The 15,687-nt window shown below is 47.4% G+C and overlaps 3 protein-coding genes and 1 long non-coding RNA gene across 5 annotated transcripts; 2 read left to right on the top strand and 2 right to left on the bottom strand.

The window, feature by feature from the left end:
• Window positions 1–90: 90 nt before the first annotated feature.
• LOC103969046 (uncharacterized) lies at window positions 91–479 on the bottom strand. The gene has a single exon (XM_009382456.3). It carries the CDS (start codon window positions 404–406, stop codon window positions 203–205), a length of 204 nt encoding a protein of 67 aa, XP_009380731.1. The 5' UTR covers window positions 407–479; the 3' UTR covers window positions 91–202.
• A 7,389-nt stretch (window positions 480–7,868) lies between these two features.
• Window positions 7,869–10,531, top strand: LOC103969045 (transcription factor bHLH35). Of its 2 annotated transcripts, XM_065087925.1 has the most exons (6): window positions 7,869–8,031; window positions 8,384–8,549; window positions 8,622–8,858; window positions 8,950–9,119; window position 9,348; window positions 10,185–10,531. In XM_065087925.1, exons 1-6 carry the CDS (start codon window positions 7,958–7,960, stop codon window positions 10,281–10,283), a joined length of 747 nt encoding a protein of 248 aa, XP_064943997.1. In that variant the 5' UTR covers window positions 7,869–7,957; the 3' UTR covers window positions 10,284–10,531. The 2 variants fall into 2 exon arrangements, with proteins under 2 accessions (XP_064943997.1, XP_064943996.1); XM_065087924.1 differs by lacking the exon at window position 9,348 and having other exon boundaries at window positions 7,870–8,031.
• Window positions 10,532–10,839: 308 nt separating this feature from the next.
• LOC108951500 (uncharacterized) lies at window positions 10,840–12,297 on the bottom strand. The gene is made up of 2 exons (XR_001975932.2): window positions 12,113–12,297; window positions 10,840–11,275 (listed from the first exon to the last, which is right to left on the bottom strand). It is a non-coding gene; the product is annotated as an uncharacterized LOC108951500 (long non-coding RNA).
• Window positions 12,298–12,741: 444 nt separating this feature from the next.
• On the top strand, window positions 12,742–15,307 carry LOC103969043 (uncharacterized). The gene is made up of 3 exons (XM_009382454.3): window positions 12,742–13,203; window positions 14,378–14,499; window positions 15,037–15,307. Exons 1-2 carry the CDS (start codon window positions 12,777–12,779, stop codon window positions 14,443–14,445), a joined length of 495 nt encoding a protein of 164 aa, XP_009380729.2. The 5' UTR covers window positions 12,742–12,776; the 3' UTR covers window positions 14,446–14,499; window positions 15,037–15,307.
• Window positions 15,308–15,687: the final 380 nt, after the last annotated feature.

Below are 15,687 nucleotides of genomic sequence, written 5' to 3'. Positions count from 1 at the left end.
CAACTCACATCTCGAAACTCCCTGATCAATCATGGAAAGAAGAAGAAGAATCATCGAAACTTCATGCAAACACATCGGAGATTGCTCGTGTACAGATCACCATAGAAGTTGAACGTTATTAGCAGCATGTAGGAGCGTCGTACAAGCACGGATCAGAAGGGTAGATACAGAGAACAAAGAAGTGGAGACGATGGGAGTGCGCCTAAGGGTAAGCGACCAAGCGGCGCGTGCAGAGGGTGCAGTAGAACCGCCTCTTGGTGTGGAAGTAGAGGGGGAGGAAGCAGAACCGCCAGGCGCTCTCCACGTCCGTGGCCATGACCACGCCGCCGCAGAAGGGGCAGCTCCCCGGCGCCTGGTGGGTCCCCAACACCCGCTCCTCCTCGTCGCACACGAACACCAAGCACATCGCTCCTCGCCTTCCGCTTCGACGGTGCGTCGATCCCACGCGGCAGACGAACTCGATGCCAAGCCAAGGGAAGGAGCCACGAGAAGGTTCGAGTTTGCTCTCACAAGACCGCGGGTCCCACTCGTCCAGCCGACCGGGACCCGCTCGGAGCCTCTCATCAGCCGTACGAAGGGATATTTGATTTTTTTTTTAATAATTAAAAAATATAAAAAAAAATGAAAAATAAATTTATTTCTTTCGATCAACGATTAAACTAAAATAAAGATAACAAATTCTTGTTCGAATGGAATGATCGAGACATCTTGAATTAATAACGATTGATAATTATATTAATTTTTTAATCATTAGATCGTTACATGTATTAAGAAGATATATCCACTTTTGAAAGTGACATTAGATAAAAATAAATAAATAAAATTATGATTTTTATTGTTTTAAATTATTTTTAATTTAAAATTAAATATAAAAATGAAATTGAGATCGAAATCAGCCCCATGCGAATCAGTCGGTTTTGGTTCTTAAAAGATAGGGGTTCGATTCCGAAACTGAGGTCAGGACTCTACCGAGAACTCCATGCTTAATCTTCATCCATGTTAAAACTCGACAAGTGTTCGACGAAATGTCCGGAGTAGACTGGGACTCCACAAGCCACAAAAACAAAAAGAATCCGTAATCCCTCCGCGCATCGCGTGCAAAATATGAAGGAATACCGCGTTGAAAACTGAGACGGCCGGATCGTGCGTTACGTACTGCATGCAGCAATCCAGATGAGACGAACTGGCGCTCTCTCGCCTGCGGTGCCTTCCCAAATCAAAGAAGCCGAATGATTTGGCTACACCCTCAGTCCGATGCAGCACCGCATCAGAGCGCGGACTTTCATGTGTTCGCCGTGCCTCACGTGGGGGGGAAGAGCATAAACAACTTGAGTCAATGGAAGTCAACATAACCTGATGCGCCCCCTGCAGAGCCCACAACATGTTTGTGAAATGGTCGAACACGACAGTTTCGTAACAGAGCATCTGCAGAATTTTCGCCTCGAAGAACCATTACATCCGCAGTAGATATCAATCGACAGAGCAATCTTGTTTATTATGACAGGAAGAAACCAGCACGCATCCAACTTCATCCACACATCGTTTACCAGAATCTGTCATGTGTAATGCATGTTGAGCGTCGAACTCGCAGTCGATCCACCTCAGATCCTCCTCCTGTCTTACGCGCAGAGACATGACATCATGGTTATTAGATGTGTTTGACGTCTGCAGAACAATCGCCAAGTATGAACGCGAAGAGAAGACCGAGGAAGCAGGGGGGGTGGAGTTCAGCATCGATCGGTGCCCACTCATGGAACTGTTCACATTTCTTCTCACGTCCCTGCAGGGTAGGGGCTGTGACCACCGGGGGTGGCAGGAGGAATGATGCTGCGAGGAGAAGCTGGACCATCGTTAATCCGTGGTTTCCAACATCAGCTCTGCATAACCATACAATATGTGGGTGCTCTCTGTCCAGAATTGATAGGCTTTGACTGGCATCGATGAGTCGTGTTAAATAATGGCCGGTGGCGAAGACCGGAGACCGCAACAATCCACATAAAAAACACATGATGGGATGACTATTCAAACCAGAGAACTGACCTGCAGAAAGTGAAGTGTGTATCTGAGCGAATGCTTTGAATTCTAGAACGAGGAATGGAGCAGGACAGTGGAGGTTCATCCGGATAAAGCTTGCCAGGTGGGAGAGAGGTGGTCACACCTCATGGAGACTTTGCCTTTGCCTTATTCTTGTGGTGGAGCCATGAGAGACTTCAAAAGCATTTGTCATGTCAACCACACACAAAAACAGTTTCATACTGATCGCTTTCTGCTACCAGAAAAGATCGATTCGTACAGATTTCGGCAAGGATTAATTTACTGGGAATGGATTGACATGAATCTTGGTTAAAGTTCCAGCCGGCTAAAGTTCATTATTCTCGACAGAAAGAGGGACAGATCATGGCATTTAACTGGAGAACACATCAACTTCTGAGCTTAGAACTGCATCACTATAAGAAGCAAGCTTTATGGAGGCTTATGGAACAAGACAACCTGAAAGATACTGCAGGGAGAAAAGGAATGCTCAGCGATAAAGTATATTTTGGGTCTAAAGACACCGACGCAAAATCAGAATCCATACCGAGGTGTTGTTTGGTATGTCCATCACGTCAATCAGCATATGACCGACCCTCGTACTGTACTAAGGCACTGTTCGACACGTCTCGTCCCGGTAATCCCAGGATGGCGCTGCCCCCACACGTCAAGTCAGAATCCATACCGAGGCACTGTTTTTATGTCCACCACGCTAGCAAGGGGAATACCCTCAAGTCAAAATCCATACCGAGGCATTATTTGATATGTCCACCATGTCAATCCGTGTACGACCGACCTTTGTACAACAGCATAAAGACCTCGGGCCAACATACAGGGGCAAAAAATAATTAAACACTCCACTGACTTGCTCGTCGGAGGAGCCAAAGTCGAGAATCACCTGACGAAGGTCATTTTTGCAGGAAAGCAACCATCCATGACCCACGAGCATCCCAACCTCCGAAGTCGTCGACCGACATCCCCACGGCGAGCCATCAACCAACACCCGGACCGAGGAACGCTAATCAACACCCTGTCGTGAGGGCCCGGTCGACCTCGGCATCCAGCTCAGCAGATAGAAGACTCCCGACATCGATCCGTGGACCAAGCCGTGCTGACTCACTAGCCACGGTACGTGTGTTCACCAACATTTTGGCACTAGAAGGAGGGCCATGTCGCAGGAGCATCTTGCAGGAGCTCTCCTCGAGGGAGAACCATAGACCGGTCTCCCCTCTGTCGAGCCCGGAGATCAATCCTCCCCGTCCTCAGAGACGGGGGGATCCCGGCCTCGATGTCGGATCGCTATTGGTGCCTGTTCAACGACTCAGGGTTGTCACCCCCCGGACTTACCACAAGACCCTTGGCCATGTCACCCGAGGCGTTCCTCAGCCTAACCAAGCAAGTGCAAGCAATGGCAGAGATGATGCAAACGCTCGTTCCACTCATTCCCCAGATCGTGCAGCTAGCAACTCCCCCGACTGACCCGACCTAGCAAAGGCCGAGCAGGGAGCAAGTTAGGACGGGAGAAGCCCGAGAGCAAACGACGAACCCTAGAGATCCGCCCGAGCAGAGCATACTTGCACCCTGCTGAATCACACCGCCTCGCTCCGAGCCTGACACCATATCGACTGACTCGGCGGACGACTCGTTTAGGGTCTAGTTGTCCCCGGGTCAACCAACGCTTGGACGAGTTCCAGCGCGAGTTCTAGAAATCACGGAGCGAGTCCGACGAAGGTGGCTTGAGCGGATCCCCTTTTACTCAGGAAATACAGGACAAGTCTGTACCCCTCAACTTCAGGCTGCTGACATTGGAGACGTATAATGGTAGGTCCAACCCCACATAGCATGTCACGACGTTTTGGGCTCAGATGGCCCTCTACGGCACCTCTGACGCCTTGATGTGTCGGGCATTCTCGACCACCTTCAGAGGATCGGAACGAACATGGTTCAGCCGGCTACACCTGCTCTCAGTCTCATCTTTCGACCAGCTCGCAAGGGAATTCGAGCAAAGCTTCCTTGCCAACGTGCGACTCAAGCCTTCCATCGCCACCCTACTGGCGTTATCTCAACACGAGGGTGAATCGCTCTCCCAATTTGTGGTGTGCTTTGACACGAAAATCCGGGGATTCTCGGACGCTCACCCTTCTATAACCATGCAGGCATTCATGATGTGTTTGAGGCCCTCAAGGTTCTTTTGGTTACTCATCGAGAAGCCACCCACGACCATCCCCGAGTTGCTCCAACACACTAATCAGTACATCGTCGCGAAGCCCTAATGGTAGGGAGGCGCGAGGACAACAAGAGGCCGAGGATGGAGCAAGCCCGAGGAGCGGCTCCGGCACCCCCATCGCAAGCTCGCAGGAGGCCCGATCGGCCCGAGTCAAAAGCTGTGTCACCCCAGCCAGCACGCTATGTGGCGCGATGGCACCGCTCGTGACAAAGGGTCTCCCGTCGGCAGACCTAAGCCCGAGATCAGATACTCAACCAACGGGACCAGTCTCCTCTCGAGCCACACAGCTTGGTCCCCTGACCAGCGACTAGCCATTATCATCCTACCATGATGTCGCCCCTCGAGGACCGAGTCGCTCCAGATCGGACTCCCAACTTGTGACTTGCCGACCCAATATGTGCCCGAGTTGCTCCAGATTGGACCCCCGACTTGTGACTCACAAATCCAGTCTTTGCTCGAGTCGCTCCAGATCGGACCCCCGACTCGTCGGCCTAGTCTTTGCCCGAGCCGCTCTAGATCGGATCCCCAACTTGCGACTCGCCGGCCCAGTCTTTGCCCAAGTTGCTCCAAGTCGAACCCCCAACTTGTGACTCGACTTGCGACTCGCCGGCCTAGTCTTCGCCCGAGTCGCTCCAGGTCAGACCCCCAACTTGCGACTCACCGACCCAGTCTTTGCCCGAGTCACTCTAGATCAGACCTCGACTTACAACTCGTCGTCCCAATCTTCGCCCGAGTCGCTCCAGGTCGGACCCCCGACTTGTGACTCACCGGCCCAGTCTTTGCCCGAGTCGCTCCAGATCGGACCCTTGACTTGCGACTCGTTGACCCAGTCTTTTCCCGAGTCGCTCCAGATCGGACTCTCGACTTGCGACTCGCCGGTCCAACTCCTGCTCGGGTTGCTCCAGATCAGTTCCTGACTTGCGACCTGTCGGAACCAAAACCTGAGCCAAAGCTTAGCCACTCGGCCCATAGGTTCAGCTCCTACCCGGGTCGCTCCGGATCAATTCCTGACTTGAAACCCATCGGCCCCCAAAACCTGAGCCCGAGTTCAGCCACTCGGCCCATAGGTTCAGCTCCTGCCTAGGTCGATCCAGATTGGTTCCCGACTTGCGCCCCATCGGCACGAAAACCTGAGCACGAGCTTAGCCACTCGGCCCACAGGTTCAGCTCCTGCTCGGGTCGCTCCGGATCAGTTCCCGACTTGCGACCCGTCGACACCAAAACCTAAGCCCGAGGTTAGCCACTCGGCCCACAGGTCCAGCTCCAACCCGGGTCACTCCGGATCAGTTCCCGAATTACGACCCGTCGGCACCAAAACCTAAGCCCGAGCTTAGCCACTCGGCCCACAGGTTCATCTCCTGCCCGGGTCACTCCGGATCAGTTCCCGACTTGTGACCCGTCGGCACCAAAACCTGAGCCCAAGTTTAGTCACTCGCCCCACGGGTTCAGCTCCTGCTCGGGTCGCTCCAAATCGGTTCCCGACTTGTGACCCATTGGCCCCAAAACCTGAGCCCGAGTTCAGCCACTCGGCCCACAAGTCCAGCTCCTGCCCGGGTCGCTCCAGATTGGTTCCCGACTTATGACCCATTGGCCCCAAAACCTGAGCTCGAGTTCAGCCACTCGGCCCACAAGTACAGCTCCTGCCCGGGTGGCTCCAGATCAGTTCCCGACTTGCGACCTATCGGCACCAAAACCTGAGCCCGAGTCCAGCGACTCGACCCATAGGTCCAGGTCCAGGCATGCCTCTCGCTCCCTCAGAGACCCCACGGCACGTCTTGATTGGGGGGGGGGGAGGAGGGAAGTGATAAGGTATATTTTGGGTCCAAAGACATGCCATGTCAGAATCCATACCGAGGCACTGTTTGGTACGTCCACCACGCCAACCCACGTACAACCGACCCTCGTACAGTACCAAGGCGCTGCTTGGCACGTCTCATCCTGGTAATCGCGGAATGGTGCCGCCCCCACACGCCAAGTCAGAATCCGTACCGAGGCACTATTTTGTACGTCCACCACGCCAACCCGAGAATCGACAAGGGGAATACCCACACACGCTAAGTCAGAATCCATATCAAAGCGCTATTTGATACGTCCACCATGTCAACCCACGTACGACCGACCCTCGTACAGCAGTATAAAGACCTCGGGCCGACATTCGGGCCAGGGGGCAAAAAATAATTGAACACTCCACTGACTTGCTCGTCGGAGGGGCCAAAGTCGGGAATCACCCGACAAAGATCATTTTTGTAGGAAAGCAGCCACCCATGACCCGCGAGCGTCTCAACCTTCGAAGTCGTCGACCGACGTCCCCACGATGAGCTATCAACCAGCACCAGGACCGAGGAACACTGATCAACACTCCGTCACGAGGGCTCGATCGACCTCGGCATCTAGCTCAGACGATAGAAGACTCCTGACATCGATCCGTGGATCAGGCCGTGCTGACTCCTCAGCCACGGCATGTTTGTTCACCGACGGTCAGCGTCCTCGAGCAAGAAGATGGTGCAAATCTTCGTGGAGTTATGGAAGCTACATGATTAAACTGCTGCTGCTTTATCATATTTTCTTCTTCTTCTTCTTTTATGTGGTCACCTGTGCGGCAGCAAACCTTGAGAATGTGATAACAAAAGAGTCATATTAATTGAAAATGTTTTGAACTCAGAACATTACGAAGCTCACGTTCATGTGGGTTCAGATAGATGTGTGCATCCGTTTATATCCTGCAATAATTTCATTTGAGTGGTGTTTGTGGTTTTCGAGCCTACCCTACACATTAATGTTGGATATCAATATTTTATTTTTTAAATGTTTTGCTTCTACATAACGATCACTCATTATCGAGATTATCGGCCTTCCACATGTATCACTACTAGATTATAAAGATAGACATCGACTTATGTACGACTACACAGTAAAGTTCGTTGTCACTATAATTTGATCTCCATACGACAATCGCTCTTGAGATTATCGACCTACTGTATGCATCACTGTTAATACGAAAAATAGGTAGTAACTTGATGGATCGATGAGTAGCCTTTGATGTTCTCTCTCACCTATTCTTATTCTTTTTTATTAAAATATTATATTTATCATATTTTGGGTGTGAAACCTTCTGATTCTTAGCTTATATTTTTATTTCGAAATTATTGTGCAGTTGTCGGACTTGATAAGTATAAATCTATAATAAAAGAGTTGTCTGAGCACCACCGACACCGACGACCTCAACTTTAGGATAAACGACTCATCACAGCTCGAATTGTCGCTGTAGATTTGAGGTCCAATAATAAGTCGTGCCACTGCATCCTCGTCTCAACAACCACAACCAATCAAATCGCATCTATGACTCGTATTTTGGTATATCAATCTTCTTGGATCCACGTGATATCCAAATCCGGTCTCATAAGATTCGGTTCCGAATCCAATCCGATAGGCTTACATATCCAACATAGTCCAAAGGTACGTGCGTAGACTTTAGGTCGCATTCGGATCGGATCTGTTTGGGTTATCGGACTCCATCATCGCCATACAGCGAGCGCACACCACCCCCCTCTTCGTTCGATCTCTTCTTCCTCGACCTCCCTCGCTCTATATAATGGAACTCTCGCTCCCGGTCTCCGGGCAACCTGCGAAGCTCCTCTCTCCCTCCCCCCAACTAGCTAACAGCGGCGGCGGCAGAGGCAGATACCACTGCTACGATCAATGGAGGACATGGAGGCGGAGTACAGCCTCTACTGGGAAACCAAGAGGTTCATCGACTCGGAGGAGCTGGAGAGGTTCTTCGCTGACCAACTTTCGACTCCCTTTCTGCTCCCGGCTTGCCAATCCCTTCCCTTCCTGATCAAGCAAGCCGCCGGGCCTTGATCTCCTCTTCTTTCCTGCGTTTAGTTTCACTCTCTTGATCGAGATAGAGAGAGGATTCATCCCAACATATCAGAATCCAGCGAGAGAATCCATCATCTTTATTATAAGTAGCAGGCAGCATAAGAGCCTTATGGCTTGTGTTGCTGCTTCTCTTGTTCCTTCTTCCAGATGAATTTGACTGACTCGAACAGTTGCCCGCATGAATGGTGAATCTTTCTTTCTTCTGATGTGAGCAAGGTTTCCTGTGGGTTTTCTCTGATGCAGTTGGGGCTTTGAGGAGGCCATTTCAGGTGGCTACTATGATTCGAGTTCCCCCGAAGGCACCACGTCCTCCACCACCGCCAAGAACATTGCCATGGAGAGGAATCGGCGGAAGAAGCTGAACGAAAAGCTTTACGCGCTCCGAAGTGTCGTCCCCAACATCACCAAGGTACGTAACCAAGGTCTGTGTCTTCGGTCCAAGTGTTCCTGCTATTGGAGTGACTGATTGCTGGGAGTTCAGATGGATAAGGCGTCGATCATAAAAGACGCCATCGATTACATCAAGCAGCTTCAAGAACAAGAGAAGGTGATGCTGGCGGAGATCTCTGAGCTCGAGTCGCTCAAAGAGGACAAGGTGTCGTCGATCGGTGACCTCGAGTTTGATGATCTATACTTCATGCAGAGGAAGAAGAAGCGAACCGCGCAGGGCTCCTCGTCTGCGGGTTCCCCAAGCTCGCCGCCCATCGAAGTACAGGAAGTAATCTCTCTCTTTCTCTCTCTCTCTCACGGACATACGGACAATCAAACGGCTCATGTGACTGGTGTGCTCTGTTTGGTGCGGCGTGCAGCTCAGAGTGAGTGAAATGGGCGAGAAGACCATGGTCGTGAGCATCACCTGCAACAAGAAGAGGGACACCATGATCAAGGTGTGCGAGGTTTTCGAGTCGCTCAACCTCAAAGTCCTCACAGCCAACGTCACCAATGTTTCTGGCAGCCTGCTGCACACTCTGTTCATCGAGTTAGCTCTCTCTCTCTCTCTCTCTCTCTCTCTCTGTGTGTGTTTCTGGCGTGCCATCAGTTGTTTTATGTGAGTCAAACATGCATACATGGACATGGACATGGTCATACGTATACACATGGACAGTCCGAATAAGCAACAATTCGGACAAAACCTCAAAGAATACTGAGAGAATGCTCGTATTGACCTTTCAGATATTAAATGCATTTATGTACATGTTCATGAGAGAGTTACTCATGGGAACTGTTGAACCCAAGCCCTGTGAAGCTCCCAGGTTGCTGTGGCCTTTCACATGGATGCAACCATCAATTCTGTGAAACTTTATAGGGTTTGTCAGTGTTCTTCTGCATGACAACCTACAGTTGTATCAAGTTGGTACTCTGGAAATTGCACCTGCCATCCTTTTGGAAGCACAGTATCCATTCAAAATACATGACATGCTTAATCATGCCTTTTTCCCTTTTCCTTTGGTATGTTGAACTTTATACCCCATGTTATTTTCAAACATGGGAGATGACTCAGCTGTTTTTAGTGGCAGATGAATCTCTCCACCATGTTCAGCTCATTTATCTCATGATTCTTCTTCTAGGATCTTTCTTCTGCCACACAGCAGGAACAAGTGCTAGGTCATTTTTACCAAAAGGAAGACTTAGCTTCTACACAAACACCTTTCACATGGTTGAAAAGGATTTGTTTGTCACAAGTCCAACAAATGGATGCTTTCTTTTTCATTTGTGGTGAGAACAAGTGGACAGCATCATTCAATGTCAGGACTTGTTGAATCTTGGTTTCTTCCATGCCTCGGTTGTCTACTAGTGAATCCTTTTACTGATCCTTTCATTTCATATCAATCTCTTTCTTCTCCATCTTTGAAAAGAGACATGACAGAAAATAATAAAAAAAAAGGCCTCCAAGTATTGCAATGTTCAGAATTTATGTAATCTACCTGGCTGCATATAGTCTACAAAATCCACCAATAACTAGCAAATTTTTGTTTTATGTCTGAGTTCTTGGAGTTGCCTTTTATGAGCTTAGCTGACTGAAGTGAACTATTATGTGTTGCAGACTGATGAAATGGGCAGTGCTCAAGTGAAGGAAAAGATTGAGGCAGCAATTGCAGATCTTGATAGCCCAAGGAGCCCTATAAGTTCTCTGAGTTTTTAACTCTCTTGTTTGTTCTCTACCATGCAGCAATCCACAGGGATAAGTACTTTTTCTAGTTAATAATCATAGCAGTCTCCTCTTTTTTCCAGCCTTCCCATCCTTGGACTAGATTGTTGTTGCTGTTTTGTGCCAATCACTTTTTTGACATGGATGTATGACATCAACTTTGATGCTGAATCAAAGATCTGCACTGCACTTCTATGTCATGCAAGTTTCAAGCAAGTATGCAGGACATGAAAATTGTGATCTTTTGGTCAACAGGAGGGATCCCAAAGCTCTTGATTGACATGTTAATTCAGCTCCTCAAAGCAAACTCTTTTCCTTTCAGAGCTAACCCAATCTACATCTTGGTTGATATGTTCAAAGTTCCACCAAAAAAAATCATCAGTTTGGCAAAACATAATACAGATTTAATCCAGATCTGCAAACAGTGATAAAGAACAGGAAACATGCAAACCAATATGGTGTTGCACAATCTAGATTGTAAATCTATAATAGCGACACGGATTATGCTCGAGCAATAATTTCACAAACAAAAGGCATGTTTTCCTTCCAGTAAAAGAATTTACCACGTCAAACCACTGTGGTCGAAATATTAGTGATCTAAAATTAGCACACAGAGAACATGTCAAGCCGAGTACAAGGGGCTCTGGCTAGAATCTGATGCCAAGTAATTGGTTTTCTGAGAGTAGTTCACAGAGCTCTGTGGTAGAAAGTGTGATCTAAGAATTAGCACACACACAAGCTGTCAAGCTGGATATAATAAGGAGCACTGGCTAGAATCTGATTCCAACTAGTGGCTTATCTGAGAGGAGATCAAGTAGGTTAATTTGGACAGTAACTCTTATGGTGGAAATCCTCATCATATTACAGCAACCAAACGGCACACCTTCTAGATGTCTAGGTGTTCGTGCTTCAGCTACTCCAAACACTTTTCAGTGACTTAGGAGTCATGGTGATTTCCACTCAGCCTGCAACTTTTGCTGTATTGTCTGAAAAAAAAGAGAAGCATGACGATGACAAACCATGACAATTAAGCACTAATACTCTTCATTCTTATCCCCAGCCCTAAACTTAACCCTTGCCCAAAGAGCAAGTTATCTCAGACATAATGTTACTAATTCATCTTAAATTCTATCACAGACCTCAAAGTAAATCTTTTGCATCTCAAAGGATCTCAATCGACAAGACCTCTCCAAATGCAGGGCAAATGCAAAAGGCAGTCCTCCACTTATCAGAACCATCACATACTAAGCTTCCAGAAAAGAAACAGCAAGAATGCACCGAATAAGATTAAGATATATGCATTGTGAGCGAAAGAATAAAAATGCTGAACTCCATCAATCTCTCAACAACTCCATCTTAAATGAGGCATTCTTGCTGTTAATTAGTAAGATATTTTTAGGTGATAAGAATATGACAAAAGTAGAAAATTCATCCTATTATGCAATATTTTCAGATGATATCTTATTATTCCTCCTAACCCCATAGCCTAAAGATAAAAATAAAGCAAAACAAGTTGCAACGTCTGTCTGTAGAAGCTAGGAATGGCAAGATTACAGTGCTGATGCTACAGCTAGAACTATGCCAATCAAGGAAGAGAAGCTTGTGGAAACCTACACAAGTAAAGTCGAACTAATCATGACAAATGCAGAAAGCGGAAGCTTTAACTCTTCCGCCGTTCAACCACCTCATAACTATACTATGGAGAGCATGGATGCACAAATGAGCGACAGAAACTACCATCGAAATCAAAACAGAGGCCGGCCCCCGACACGGGAATTTTATCAAACACTTGGCGGTTAGAAAACTTAGATGCTCTCACTCACGGTTCATGGCCAGGGTTCTGCTGCTGTACTCGAGGATGTAGGAGGCCACCGTGGCGTCCACCGGCACGTTCGTTCCCCGATTCCAGGTCGGCGTCGGGAAGACAATTGCTCGCTGAGTGGAACGAGGCAGAGAGAGACAGAAAGAGAGTAGTCAACATCGACGGTTTTATTGACCCCGAAAAACCTTCTCGCTTTTATGTGCAGGCCCCACATATCTACTCGGTGACGAAGACACCGGTGAAGTTCTGCGCGTAAGCTTCAGCCGTAGATCCTGCATGTGCGCGTTGCGTTATGTAGCCCAACGTCGATTTTAATCACCCCGGAAAATTTTCTCCGGTCAAGTGTAAGGACGCGCGACATGAGGGCCCCACATGTCTGCTCGTGACAATGACGACGGAACACTCCTGCGCGTAAGGTTCAAGCGTGTATTCTATTTGTGCGTCAGGTGTTATATATCAGACGTCGATTTGAATCCTCGGAGGACTGTCTGAGTCACGTGCTGGGACCCGCAACAACAGGGACCCACATATCTACTCCGTAACAAAGACAACTGTAAAATCCTGCGCGTAAGCTTCACTCGTAGATCCTGCTTGTGCAAGCAGCGTTATATAATACAAGATAACCCAGCTGATGTTCTTATCCAATTCCCCCAATCCTCTCTTTGATGGCTCGAATCCTCTCTCGAGCCCTAATCCGATCTCCCTACTGCTCCCATAGCCTCCTCGTGGCCGCGGAATCCGCTCTCCTCCCCTTCTCCGCCCGCCTCCTGGCCCTTCGCGGCCGCTCCGACGCGCGGATCGTCGAGGTGGACGTCGGCACCGAGGACGACGCCGGCGAGGTCGAGGACGAGGTCGAAATCGACGTCCTCGGCCTCCGCCGCCTCGAGGACGCCATCCACGCGATCTCCATCCGCAGGTCGGCCCCGGACTGGCTCCCCTTCATCCCCGGCTCCTCCTACTGGGTTCCTCCACCGCGGCGAACCGTCGGAGTGCTAGAGGTGGTGCGGAAGCTGGCGAACCCGCTGACGGAGGAGGAGACCATGTCGCTGACGAACATCCTCGGGTGGCCTTCGTCGGCCTACTTTGTGGAAGGTGATGGATTTATTGCTATCTTTGCTCGTGAGAATTCTTTTGGTTGATATCAGAAAAGAAAAGATCTTTTTGGTAAATTAAGTTGTCACCATAATTTCTTTCTGTTCAATGCTGTAGGAAAATGCATGTTTCAAGGCTTTAGTGCTTGCATCAATTAATGTTCATGAAGCGCCTTGCAAAGCAATAAGCTTCTATCTCAAAAGCATGATATTTTGGACAAGTCTTGATGGTTCTGCACTGGACTGATATACTGAATTTTCCTCTTTGTGTGTTTGCTTTTATTCCTAACGTTGCTTATGTTTATAATAGAAGCTTGTTTGAGCTACTTGGTGAATTGATTATATTCTGTAAGGGAGTAATTAATGCTGGTTCACTTAAATTGGCTCTGTTAAAACTTTGAGATGCTATGGTTGTGATGCTGCTGCTATTATTTTTTTATACCTTTACATACAGGTAATTTAGTACCCATTGAGGTTCTGTTTTAGCCCTTATGGTTTATTTCTGAGGCCATTATATTTATTTTTTTATGCCAAAGTATTCATGGATTTAAGGAAAATAAAGGATGAGAAAAAGGTGAGAAGAATGGAAAATTTATCTTCCCGTTCTTTTCTTTTTTGTATTGGTAGCATTCCTCCGGGGGTCATCTCCTTGTTTTAATGTTTTTGCATTGTTTTTCTCTGGATTCTTTCCCTCTTTCTATTGCATTTTGATTGAAAAATGTGTCAGATCTGAAGGGCATACCAGATGAGTGGATTTTGTTTAGTGATTGGTCCATGAGTAACTTACAAACCATCCGTCGTTAAAGAAAACCCACTATACTTTTTGGCTGGATAATTAAATTAGAGGCTACTTAACTGTTACCCAGCTGGCTAAGGACCAGCCAAAAGTTAATTTTTAAGTCTGATTACCTGGATCTTGGACGGTACAGCCGCAATTGAGGGGCTGTCTCATCAGTCCATGTGTTAGTCTGTTTAAATAATGTTACCATAATTCACAGTGCAAAGTTTAAAATTCTTCAGTGGTTTTAAATATGTTCTTTGTTGCTGGAAGAACTATAGATTAATGAACTAGTGTTATGGGTTCGGTGGTGGTATAGCAACACCTATGTTGTGTGATTCTTGTTAGAACACTATGTTATGTGATTCTTGTTATAACACATACAAATCAACTACAGGTATTTCTCCACATTCTGTGAAGAAGAACCCGAAGAAGGCATCAGCAGAGTCTGATGATGAAGAGTGATCATTCTCTACCGACGGATACAGCTGGGTTGGTGACAACATTTGCTTCCCAGAGGTAGATCAATATGTTTATTCAAACATAATATTTCCTTATGCATTTCTGCATCATTATGATGGTTGTATCACATTAGGTAGAACTTGGGTGGAGTACGTCTATATCGGATATCAATTTGCAGTTCAATCGTGTCGTACACTTCTATCATGGCTCTAATTTCTAATTAATTGTGTGCGTATGCCGTGTGTGTTGGTGTTGTGTGCATCCGGACATGCGTGTGTCCGTCCATTGTGTGCATGCGTCCGTGTCTCTGTGTCTGTCCGTCCATTGTGTGTGTGTGTGTGTGTGCATATGTTTGTGTGTATCTGTTACTTTTATTGTTATATCTGTGACATATTAGTTCTGTTGTTTTTTCAAGAGAGTTGCCATATACCCCCATGTAAACTTGTCCGGTCATATTGATACCCTAATTTAGTATCCATGTTTTATCAGGGTGAAACTAGTATGTTAACCAACAAACCGATGCATTATTATTGGAATATCAATATTGTAGCAGCTTTTAGCTGGTTATTTGATCCTTTCTGCTCTCATGTGCAGGTGTATGCTCTGCATATAACTTAGCTGCTGTGCCCCGCTGTCCAGGGAATGTAAATAGAGGAATGGAGCTGTTAGTTTCACTTATTAGCCGCATAAATTCTGTGTATTGGCTGCGTTTTCAATGTTGGTTTTTTTTTTGGTTCCTTTTGGTGCCTCTCGTTTTGTTACCTAATAACCAATATGGACAGCCACAAAGCTTTCCCCAAACTGCCAGTGTTGTCACAGCTTGTAACTTAATCACACAAAAATCTCGAGATGCAGCATGAACAAACCTGCATGTGGTGGTGCTATGACCCACTGTGTGCTGTGTCCTCTTGCTTCCTTGGAAGGCATTCTCTCTGGAATCGAAACAATGGTACTGTCGGCTTGGGCAGAATAGGAATAAATTCCTCGGATAGGAAATTGGTAGCAGTAATTCCAGCCGGATAGTGGCAGAACCCCCACTACTTTCCAGATGGGGGTTGTTAATCTCCCCAACACTTTTCATGTTACCCGAATCAAAGAATTTGGCAAGAAAGAGACAACCGTCTACGTGTATTTATTTGATGCGCCATCTTTGGATTTTGATGGTCGAATGAGATGAGCATTCAAACTGGGGGAAATCAAATAGAGAATTTTTCATACATTTTCCTAATTAGGAATACTAAACAT

This window comes from Musa acuminata, chromosome BXJ1-10 (assembly GCF_036884655.1).
Source record: "Musa acuminata AAA Group cultivar baxijiao chromosome BXJ1-10, Cavendish_Baxijiao_AAA, whole genome shotgun sequence".
In the NCBI taxonomy this organism is placed as follows: Eukaryota; Viridiplantae; Streptophyta; class Magnoliopsida; order Zingiberales; family Musaceae; genus Musa; species Musa acuminata.
The sequence above is the reverse complement of the archived record's forward strand: the minus strand, read 5'-3'. Positions and strand labels throughout refer to the sequence as shown.